Genomic DNA, 12,578 nt, shown 5'->3' with positions numbered 1-12,578 from the left:
TCGGCGGCTCCCTTTTTATTCAGAGTCCAGAAAACATGGTCATTTGATATGCCAACAATTACGCGATGCGACGTCGAGCGAAGTCAACACTTAACATTAAAAAATGCCGTACTACACTATTGGTCGGCCAGTTAGCTCTTAGCTTTTTGTCTGTCGCTTTTCATTATTATTGTTTGTTCGGCGGAGACGGCGGCGCTTGTGAAAAGCCGTTGGAAAAGCGCGATGCTGAGTTCGTTGGCGTTGGAAAGTCGCGAGGCAATAAAACCTATGAAAATGCACTTTTTTGGTAAATAATATATGATGCGTGTTGTTTTACCCCGCGATTTATCGGATATCGAGGATTTACGCTGTATTTTACAAATATTCGTAAAGGGAACCGAATGCAACGCGGCTAAGATTCAGAATAAAAAGAAATTTATGCGCGCAAGAGCTTAAATAGACTGGGCTCTCACGAAAAGCTCCCTCTCTTACAAAAAATAAGGGACGGATAAGCTATGTTTAGCAACTTAGGCTCTTTTGTTACAGCGACAAATTCACAATGACAAAGTTGCTGAGACAAAGTTGCAAGAAAGACGGTGCAGACACAGAGTTTGTTTATAATGTTTCTGCCATTTATTTATAACATTTAAAAACAAGCACACATTTTATCGAAAACCATGACCATTAACCGAATAAAACTTTTACACAATTTCAAAATATTTTTAGGTTTTATTGTTTTTCTTAATTCTATCATTATGCCAAAAGAATTTTGAATTTCTCTCTAGCATACCTACAAGCTGGGTAACGGGTATTTGTAGTCGAGACGCTGTTTTAGACGCAATAGGGTTTCCGTCATCGATATCTATTTGATGTTTGAGATATTCGTTTTGCAAAAGCTCGCACAAGGATAAAATCGTAAATATCTAAAAGAAGAACCCCCTTGCAATATGTTCTGAAGTCTTTGGCCCGACTGTCGGTCTCGTGTGCGCAACCGTCACCATCGATGCAGATGGCGCTGGCGTAATTTTCAAAATATTTTCGTTGTATTTTCCAGTTAAGTCGATACAAGTGATATATATAACAACAAAAGAGAACGCTATATTCGAGTTCCCCGACTATTTCATACCCGTTACTCAGCTAGTAAAAGAAATTGCAATATTGTTTGGCAAATCGAGAGAAATTCACAAAACTAATAATAAAATTAAAAAACATGAAAACATTTCTCAAAAGTGGTGGCGTGGCAGTCTTGGGCGGTTTGTGGGCGATTCGATTATTTTTGCAAATCGATAACAATACACAAAACTAATAATAAACTTAAAAAACATCAAAACATTTTTTAGATGTGTGGGCGTGGCAGTTTTTGGCGGTTTGTGGGCGTGGTTACTAAATCCACAAACTTGCGCTGCCTATATGAATGAATGAATATATGAATATATGATGAATCTCAACTTTCTACCTTATACAGTTCATGATCAAGAATATATACTTCCTTCTGCCTGTTACATACTTTTCAACGAATCTAGTATTTCCTTTTACTCTACGAGTAACGACTATAAAAATATTAAGAAAATCAATCCACTATAATCAATACCAACACAGATAGTTTGAAATCGGTTAACTTGTTGTTTATTATTAAACTGCTGTAACAGCAGATGAAACGAAACTCCAGATCAAACTCCAGTTCCCGCAGTGTGAACACTTAATTTGCGTTTCATGATTTTGATTGGAAACTCGCATAAGTCTTACTGAATACCGTTTTAATAATTGAATTATTTTTGGTATTTTTGAATTACTGCCTTACTTTTCTCACTCGCTCACTTCCCTACCTCGCTCACTTTCCTGACTCGCTCACTTCGCTTTTGGCTCGTGAAGGAATTAAACGTCTTTGTGCTTAGGGTTACTTGCTGATGCTTACTGCATTCGGTCATAAAAAAATTAAGTCCGATTAAACTGTATTTCTTTTTTTCTTCGAAGAAAATTGAAATTTAATTTAAATTAAGTGCTCAAGAGTAATCGGCTTAAAAGTTTATTTATATTCAGTAGCTATAATTTTCTCTGATTTTCCACCCTTTCCATATAATTAAGTAATTAATTTAAATTATTAAGTTCTGTTTACTTGATGTGCGCATTTTATGGGGTTTCTGTCAGTTAATACTCTGCTTTTCAGGCAATTAAAGTAATCATAAACTTTTTAGACAAAGCAGCAGTAGTGGCTGCAGCTTCGGGACTATTTCGATGAAATTGCTTGTTTTGGTTACAAGTTTTAATTGTCGCTGCAACTGAGTGACTAAGTTTCTGAGTTGCCAAACTTACCCGCATTAGCTCAAATTTAGTTGGATTAAGGAGACTCCTTGTTAATTTAGTCATTCTCGTTACTGATCCCTGATCTAATTCGTAAACCTCTCGGATGACATCAAAGTCAACTCGTCCGTCAGGGGTTTCAAAATTAGCTTTAAGAGAATTATTTCTTATAGACTTGAAAAGATGCGGAATGTTATAAAACATATAATAATTGTTACTATTTAAGGTAAAGTGAGTTTTCTCATTGGTGACTTCAAGTAATGATACCTCCTTGATCATAAACAACACCCCATACTTTGAACCCAATATTTTCAGCAATATTAATGTTTTTATAAAAAAGCTTTGTCAAGCAATCGCCTTTTATATTTGTTTCGTGCTCGAAATAGTTAAATATAAATTTCCATTTCTTTAAAATACCCCGAATAACAGATACGCAAATGTGGCTTTCCCTTTTATTAAAGCAATCAAGTAAATCCATCCATCAACTGATACATTATACGTTATGTTTTATTATAGCTACTTCGTCACAAGTTATCAGATTCATTCATTTCCCTAATGGTTTTGTAACGACGACGGACTAGAAAAATATAATTAGAGTCCCTTAAAAACATATGTTGCAGTGGACCTGCAATATATGCTCTAAGAAAACAATTTTTCGGAATCATTCCATCTTGTATTTGTGACTTTTTTTCTTTAAGAAGCATTTTCGCCAATATTTTTTCATTTCCCGTTTAATTAATTTTATCAATTTGAGAATGTTGGTTTTTTTCGGACACCTTATTATCTTTCGTTTTAAATTTGAGTTTTCTTTCCTCAGCATTTTAATTCGAATTTGTTTTTCATCACTTTTTTTTATAAGATATATATATTTGTGGAAACAATGTTTTCGTGTTTTTATGGCACTGACGACCTTACAGCATTAAAATTTATTTCATCATTATTGCAACTATTATATTTCATATGGTTTCGATCTGGAATTGTTCCTTTCTTCAGATATTTTACCCCAATATCATCTGGGAAGAAATGATCGTGGCATAAAAACAGTGATGAAGTGCTCGCACTTGTCCGCCCATTTCATTAAAATTGTTGGATCCTTTTCGGCATAAGGTAATTTCAATGTGCCAATTAATGTTTTTATATTACAAATTATACATTTTAAATCAAACTTTCTTCGAAAAGCAGCAGCACGTGGTATTACGAAATAACGGTATTACGGTAAAATTACGAAATTAATCTAATCTAATTTCACTGCTGTGGTAAAGCCAGGAATTTCATAAACTTCATTTCAGTATGTTGATGCTTCAACGAAGCACAAAAGAGAACCCGTAAGCATTAGACGATCGGAACAAACATCGCTAATGTGGCAGTGTAAACTTTCCGTATTATGGAAAAAATATAAAAGTTCGGACTATTGATTAAAAAATAGAAATGGGTAATTCAGTAGCTTCTCGAAGCTCTGCTTCTGAGCCTGAATCCTGAGTGGATCTTGGGGGAACAAAAGGTCCAATATTGAAAAGACCTGCCGCACTTGTGGCTCTACTACAGGCTACAGCGCAGCTCTCTGCATGCTGGAGTTAGTGTGAACGACCACTTTACTGTACGTAGCTCCTTGACTTTTATGAATAGTAATTGCTCCTGCAGGAACGACTGGAAACTGATTTCGGTCTATTGTAGTTGCCTGATTAGAATTAATTTAAAAACTTTTTATAATTTTCGAAATTGGCGTCCATGGAGCCTCCTCACAATGTCTGCGCTTGGAACGCACATTTACTCCTATGCTTGCATCTAAAAATTGTATACAAAGAAGGTTTGGAATGTTGGACGTACTGAACGTACTATCTCCCTAAAAACACCAGTGGCTCCGTTTACGAGACCATCTGATGTGTCTACATTGACCGTCATCATATATTTGGCAGTGGTTTTTAAAGAGGTAAACAATCCTTGTGTCTCAGATGTTTTTAGGGACCTAGCTTGTTCCAGACATCTGTTCCTCTGCTCTAAGCTTATTTGAGCGGACTTAACTGAGTCTATAGCTTCCGAGAGAAATTGTGCAGTGGGAATCGAGTTAAGCTTCTTCCTATTGTACCGATCTGTGTCCTGAATACTTGTAAAAAGGTGAATTGAGTCATTTGGAATTTGACTTTCATCGGAAATTCTAGATCTAAGCAAGCTAATATCATCAGACGTCATTTGGCCGGATGCTATGTTATTAAGTGCAATTGCAAACGGTTGGTCATCTCGCTGTCGCATTATCTCTGTGAGTTCAAAAAATCTAAAAGGACTCCACAGATACGATCCAAATAATGCACTGTATGGATCATGTGACGGGGCCTGAAAAATCCAACGATGAAATAACGGCCGCAATTGTCTAAGATCGCCGAACACGATAACCGAAATACCTCCGAAAGGAGTTTCAACATTAGAAAAAATTGGCTTTAGGCGAGAGTCCAAATTAGAAAACATCGTTGCACCGACCATAGAAATTTCGTCTATTAAAAGAATTTTAAGATCAATAAGTCTTGAACGAAGTGTATCCAGCCTGATTTACCGGAAGAGAGAACATGGAATGAAGAGTGGATCCTCCGATCCCGAAAGCAGCTTTGCCTGTGGGAGCACACACAGAAAAATTTTTACAGAAGTTGGGTCGCATCCTACTCTACCATTATACTCCTTGGATAGGGACTGAAATAAGGTTGATATTAGTCTACTTTTGCCGACACCTGCTCCGCCACCTACGAACTTATAAAAGGTTCGATTTATCCTTGCATTATGCAAAACATGTGTAAGGAAAGTTTTTTGCTCCAAATTTAGAGATCTAACTAAATTTGCTAAGTTTAAAGGGGATATAAGTGGCGGAAGCTTTATTACCCGGATATTGCTATCCGGATCAACATCTAACAAATTGTTGTTCAAGTTTAAAACATTAATTTGAGAAGATATTTCAGGAATAGCTAATGCCCTAAACTCCTCATAAGGTTCGGTCTCCTCTTCTTCATTGTCTTCCCTATTATCTACTTTCATGGCCCTTCTAAGCGCGTCTTCTAAACTATCTATGGCATTACACTTTTTAAAGTTGGCTTTAATAGCCTCCTAATTCTCCTTATAAAATTCCTCGCAATTTCTTTGAATTATATCTACCTGTTCGTTTCGCCAAGGAGAAAAAAGCATTACTAATGATCTAAAATAGTTTATCCTATCTGTATTAATATTAAAAGGCCTATACCTAATAATACTAGCTTTATTTCTTTCCGGTATGCTTGAATTGCCTCTTCTAATGTCATTAGCTGCTTCTCGCATTAACTTCGAAATACCCCGTTGGGACTTGTTAATATAATTTATAATGTAGCTACAGCAAGCAAAAGGGTCCAAAATTGGCCCTTTGCATAGAAGGATTGTGTTTATTATAAGCATTTACTCGAATTTCTGCAAATGTTCTCTTCAGAAAAATCTGTGGTTTTTTCAAACTAGATCTAATAGCATAAATGTAGTCCTCGTAACTGAGGCTCACATGGTTGTGAGAAAGAAAATTTTCAAATATGCTTAAACGGCTAATCATGTCATCTGCATGATTGCGAAGTAGAAAATCTCGAATTTTTTTAAAGTTTTCGTGATGAAGAGAATTTTGAGTTGCTTCGGGAAGTGGATTTAATATTTCCGTCCGGGCATTGGAGGGTATGGAATACCGTAACGACAAATAGATTATCCCCGCACTTTTTTAAGACACGAATGCCCGTGCTTATGTTTTTGGAATTCAATATACGGAGCCAAATCTGGGTTTGTAGCATCCACAGTTACAAACTGATCAATGAAGGCTACTACAGTACGCATAGACTCTTCATTGTTTAAATCCACTTTTGGGGCATCTTTCAGACAAAACATGCCGTGAATATGAGGCGAACCTCTCTGTTGAAACTCAACTCGCCAATAAAAGGTAGTAACGAAATTACTTCCAAAGACACCCCCAAGCTTTTTCATAAGTTTTAAAACTTCTCTATATCTGTAATCACTGGGTCTGTTCTTATAAGGCGCGCCTTTTCCCTAAACTGCAAGTTTAAAGCTTCTTCTTCATTTATATTAATCCTATCTACATTGCGCTTGAACAGTACTAACAGCTCTGGCCACCTAGTTTCAGCGGCCGATAAAGTTATGAAAAAAGTTGGCAGCCCAAATTGGCGTATCATGGCCTTGACCTTTTTCTTCTCATCTTCCCAGTGAGCAGAAGACGTGCGAATATCCCTAAGGATCCTATATCCCTCATCATGACAAATGAGGTTGCCCATAAAATCTTCATTCAGGACGTTAGCAGCTGTAATGGCACTGGAGGCACTCCGCTTACGTAAGCAAGTTGAAATATTATTTTGAATTTTTATTAATGCCAACTTCTTATAATTGAAGAAAACCTTATCAGTTCGACAACCTCGTCTATCTACATTCCTAAGTTTAGATCATAGCTCGCAAATAACTGTCAACCGATTTTCGTTTTGCGGTCTGCAAAAGACGATGCGCGTGTGCTCTCGCTCTGAACAGAACTTTTCGTTTCTCTTTGTTTTGGTTTTCGGTCAACTGTTCTCAGTCGCGTGGTTCTTGTTATGCTCACTCAAGAGAGCGAGCCAACTGAACGCTCGCTCGTTGAGGGTCAGCAGAAGAGCGAAAAAACGAAGGACTCATCGTAAACGGTCTTTTGTCTTCACTGCCTTTTAAACAAAGCTTAGCAAAAATTTTAACATATTTATTATATGTAAACATTAGATTTATTACTTATTCAGTATTAAGCTTTACAACTAGTAGCGAATCATTTTCGGTTGTATCCTACAATAGTGAACGTGCAAAAGCAAATCAAGTATGAGGTGATTGTTAAATACTTAAAGTGTGTTGAATGTTGCTGGTCGAAGGCATATACATGAATCAAACCGAAAGAATCACTGAGAATCAAAATCAGTACTCGAGTATGAACAAATATGTTTGACTCGTTGCAGCTCTCTGGTACACACATTTGAGGTCTGCAAGAACACTTTCAAAATTTTCGTTTATTTAAATAGTAACAAGCCGAAGTCGCAATTCGGCGTGCCAAAAAGGTTTCAACAGAGTGAATTGCGCATTGGTAAGCGTTGGTTTTGTTGAATGCGAAATGATTGATGGATAGAATGAGTGAATGCAGAGTAAATGATTAGAGTACTCGGGTGAAATGTTGGTATTTTGTAAATTTGATTTTGATTGGAAAATCGCATAAGTCTTGCTAAATACCGTATTTATAATTGAATTATTTTTGGTATTTTTGAATTACTGCCTTACTTTTCTCACTCGCTCACTTTCCTGGCTCGCTCACTTCGCTCTTGGCTCGTGAAGGAATTAAACGTCTTTGTGCTTAGGATTACTTGCTGATGCTTACTGCATTCGGTCATAAAAAAATTAAATCAGATTAAACTGTATTTCTTCTTTTTTCGAAGCTTCCGAGAGAAATTGTGCAGTGGGAATCGAGTTAAGCTTCTCCCTATTGTACCGATTTGTGTCCTGATTACTTGTAAAAAGGTGAATTGAGTCATTTGGAATTCGACTTTCATCGGAAATTCTAGATCTAAGCAAGCTAATATCATCAGACGGTTGGTCATCTCGCTGTCGCATTATCTCTGTAAGTTCAAAAAACCTAGAAGGACTCCACAGATACGATCCAAATATAGCGCTGTATGGATCATGTGACGGGGCCGGAAAGATCCAGCGATCACATACGGGCCGCAATTGTCTAAGATCGCCGAACACGATATCCGAAATACCTCCGAATGGAGTTTCAACATTAGAAAAAATTAGCTTTAGGCGAGAGTCCAAATGAGAAAAAATCGTTGCACCGACCATAGAAATTTCGTCTATTAAAAGAATTTTAAGATCAATAAGTCTTGAACGAAGTGTATCCAGCCTGATTTACCGGAAGAGAGAACATGGAATGAAGAGTGGATCCTCCGATCCCGAAAGCAGCTTTGCCTGTGGGAGCACACAGTAAAATTTTTACAGATGTTGGGTCGCATCCTACTCTACCATTATACTCCTTGGATAGGGACTGAAATAAGGTTGATATTAGTCTACTTTTGCCGACACCTGCTCCGCCACCTACGAACTTATAAAAGGTTCGATTTATCCTTGCATTATGCAAAACATGTGTAAGGAAAGTTTTTTGCTCCAAATTTAGCGATCTAACTAAATTTGCTAAGTTTAAAAGGGATATAAGTGGCGGAAGCTTTATTACCCGGATATTGCTATCCGGATCAACATCTAACAAATTGTTGTTCAAGTTTAAAACATTAATTTGAGAAGATATTTCAGGAATAGCTTATGCCCTAAACTCCTCATTAGGTTCAACCTCTTCTTCTTCATTTTCTTCTATATTATCGGCTTCCATGGCCCTTCTAAGCGCGTCTTCTAAACTATCTATGGCATTATATTTTTCAAAATTGGCTTTAATAGCCTCCTCATTCTCATTGTAAAATTCCTCACAATTTCTTTGCATCAAATCTACCTGTTCGTTTCTCCACGGAGAAAAGAGCATTACTAGTGTTCTAAAATAGTTTATCCTATCTGTATTAATATTATATGGCCTATACTTAATAATACTAGCCCTATTTCTTTCCCTAATAAAGCTGCTTCCATTTCGGAGCGGAAAATATATATCTCCTAAAACGTCATTGCCTTCTTCAGTGTCATCGTCACTATTTGCCCTCTGACGAGTACTTCTACGGCTTGTCGAAAACTCATAATTTGCTGAAAAATCGGCTAAACACAGGCCTTCATGGAAATCTGGTCTTTGTTCGTATCTATTCAGCAATCCTTTCAGAAATATGTCAGTTGAATTCTGAGGCATATTTTGAAGGTCGCGTGTTGGTCTAAGCATACGAACTCTTTGTTCTGGAGGGAAGGTGTTGATATGAACGCACTTATTACTTGCTTCGGACAACGCCATTCCCAGACAACAATACACGGCTTCCTGAGCAGATATCTCAGTGCCTGAAATAAACTTGTGACCGAGATACTGTAGCTTTTATCGAATGCTCTTCTGATGTCATTAGCTGCTTCTCGCATTAACTTCGAAATACGCCGTTGGGATTTGTTAATATAATTAATAATGTAGCTACAGCAAGCAAAAGGGTCCAAAATTAACTGGATATCCATATTTGCCCTTTGCATAGAAAGAATGTGTTTATTATAAGCATTTAATTGAATTTCTGCAAATGTTCTCTTCAGAAAAATCTGTGCGTATTTCAAACTCGACCAATAGCATAAATGTAGTCCTCGTAACTAAGGCTCACATGGTTGTGAGGCACTCCGCTTACGTAAGCAAGTTGAAATATTATTTCGAATTTTTATTAATTCCAACTTCTTATAATTGAGGAATAACTTATCAGTTCGACAACCTCGTCTATCTACATTCCTAAGTTTAGATCTAACTAGTTGTGTAGCTTTCTGAAGATGGTCTTTTTATGCCAGCATATCTGCTAGGGAATACCAGTTCTTCAGCATCGAGAATAACGTCGAGTTCTTTGTCCCTCACCTGGAGCTATTGTAATTCTCGTCATTCGTACAGTATGTGTCTGGTTATTCTCAAGTTTCTTGTCCTCCAGGATTTAGTTCTTCGGTTTCTGTATTCTGATCAGAATTACGCGTCTTCGAGTTTTCATTCTCCTGCTGGATGGCTAGTTGTCCCTCTACAAAAAGGCTACATCAGCTTGAGATGCTATGAATGGACCAGTTTCGGATGTGAAGTCAGAGATCCACTGCTCGTTAACTGACACATTGTGCTTTCTATAAAGGTCTGTATTAACTAAATACCTAATAGCGTCAGCAATTTTGGCAGGCCGTATGGTTTCTGCCATAAAATCATGTCCATATTCCATTCTTCGTTTGAGGTGGAGCTTAATTACCTCTGCCTCATTGAAAGCTCATGGAAGAGGCGTTACGATATTGCTTACTGGAATAGGGACATTGACAGCACTTTGACGCTCGTGACCTATTGACTTAATTATCATAAACGGAAGGCGAGGTGAAATCAGTCGTTCATCCAAGGGATTTAGGCCCCTCAAAGATTTATGAATTTCTGGGAAAAAACTTGAAAAGATTACCAGTAAAAGCAAGATGTCTTGCATTTTGGTATATCTCTTCCCTGAACTCGCAATGTTCTTCCAAATAGGACCTAGAAAGCTTGCTTATTTGCTTGGGGAACCATAATCCTCTGCAACAAAAGCAAATCTGATCTGAGCCAAGCTTAAAATTCCTATTGAATGTAGCTATGCGAGCTTCTATTTCAATAGGTCTGATTCTAATAGTCCTATTTTCTTGAGGTATATCAAGTCTAATCTCCTGACTTCGAAGTGCATTTCGAAGATTTTTTGCTTCCCTATTTGCACTAAGGCTTCTATACTGACTAAATCCCCACCTGCCCTAGCCCTAGCTCTGTTACCCTATCACGCTCTCTTTCTAATAAGCGTTCCTGTGTATCTCTTGCCAGTGCTCGACGCAGGGTACTTACTTCTTGTTGTATAGCCCGATTCGCGCTGTTTTGTCGCCTTTCTAAACGACGTCGAGTATTGGCTGCTTGCTCAGCTGCACGAAGAGCAGGATTCAAGCGCCTTTCCCTATGGCCAGCAATATTTTGAACCTGCTCCACAGCTCGATTCTCGCTATTTTGTCGCTTTTCAGAACGACGTCGAGTATCTGCTCGAATTGCAGGTTCTAGACGCCTTTCTGAACAAAACTGAGAGTTAGATTCAAGCGTCTCAAACTTTGCGACACTGTATTGACGCCCTGTTCTACATTCCTGACTAACGAGTCTTCCCTACGCCTACGCAGAGATACTGTATTTGCCACTCTCTCCACCTCTGCATATACTTTATTTCCCCTATTTATCCAATTTCTCAACAATTGCGTTCTTGCACGTTGAGAAGCAGTGGGTCTATTTAGACGAGGCATTTCTAAGAATTATATACACGACTTAATAAAATATTTATAGATATATACAGCGTCCGCAAAGTGCATTTTTTTTTTAATGAATAAAACAAAAACGTTTCATCCGATCATCAAATTTATTTTTTCATATTAAAGTACAATCCTTCCGGTTACTTATGGTTACTTCGTTCAAATGGCTGCCTCGGCTGGCCTTGCAGTACGCCACACGGCCGACCCAATTTTTGAGGACATTTCCGATCGTTTGCGGCCGTATTTCGGCAACGGCGACGCGAATGTTGTCCTTTAAAGCTTGAATTGACGCTGGCTTGTCCACATAACACTTGTCTTTGACGGCGCCCCACAAATAATAATCCAACGGTGTCAAATCACAGCTCCGAGGCGGCCAAACGAATTTTGGCTGATAATGTAATAATGTTTTCACATGATAATGTTTTCCTTAATCGGTTACCTTTATCTCACTGAGTATTTCGACAGTCTTTTTTCTCTTTAATATTGTCGATTCAATCAGCTGTGAGCTTCCAAAATCAACATATGTTTCAGCGTGCAGCTCACTGAGCTTCCCGTCTTTTTGCAGCGTGTCGTAATAATTGCACCAACATTTTTTAATAAATATTAATGTTTGGATTGATGATGAAACTTTTTGTTTGTGGTCTGTGTTTATATGTTGTAGATTAAAGCCCTTGTTATTGTTTACCCTACTCTAACCTCTTAAATTAGCCCAGTGGCGGACTAAGGACACTTGAGGCCCGGGGCGGGTTTAAGTCGGGGGCCCCCTCAGCTTTTCATAAATTCGTCATAAAATAATTATTGGATTATCAATTAATGAAATTCTTTGACAAGAAATAAATTTATTCAGAATATTAAATTACAATTCGACACGAGCGTTTACAATCAAACAAATTGAAATTTATGCTTTCTTGCTTTAAGTGAAGCGAATTTGTTAATTACTTCGTCGAAATCTATTGTCGACGCGATGTTTCTCTCGATCGACAAGATGGCAAGACTGTTTAATCTTTGTTCACACATCGTAGACCTCAAGTAATTTTTATTGAGTTTCAATTTCGAAAAACTTCTTTCACATGAAGCTACTGACACACATATAGTTAAAAAGTACTTCAAAATGAGGCAAAGATTCATTGAAGTCCCTCGTGACGATAAACTGAAGCGTTTCCTTTGTCGTCCATGAACTGGCTGTTTCGATCGTTGTATTCGTCACTGACAAATCTCTTCATCAAAATCATCATACTCAAGGTTTAGTTCTTTTACAGCAGATGAAATATCTGACTCCGACGCAGTCATAAGAAAATTAGACTGGATCACTTGGAATGTATCAGAAATTTTCTGTGTTG

General features: G+C 37.6%; 1 protein-coding gene across 1 annotated transcript; it reads left to right on the top strand.

The window, feature by feature from the left end:
• Nucleotides 1-65: 65 nt before the first annotated feature.
• LOC120449261 lies at nt 66-388 on the top strand. Its single transcript, XM_039631644.2, has one exon. It carries the CDS (start codon nt 66-68, stop codon nt 288-290), a length of 225 nt encoding a protein of 74 aa, XP_039487578.1. The 3' UTR covers nt 291-388.
• The last annotated feature ends 12,190 nt before the right edge of the window (nt 389-12,578 follow it).

Source organism: Drosophila santomea, chromosome 3L (genome assembly GCF_016746245.2).
Source record: "Drosophila santomea strain STO CAGO 1482 chromosome 3L, Prin_Dsan_1.1, whole genome shotgun sequence".
NCBI lineage: Eukaryota > Metazoa > Arthropoda > Insecta > Diptera > Drosophilidae > Drosophila > Drosophila santomea.
The sequence above is the reverse complement of the archived record's forward strand: the minus strand, read 5'-3'. Positions and strand labels throughout refer to the sequence as shown.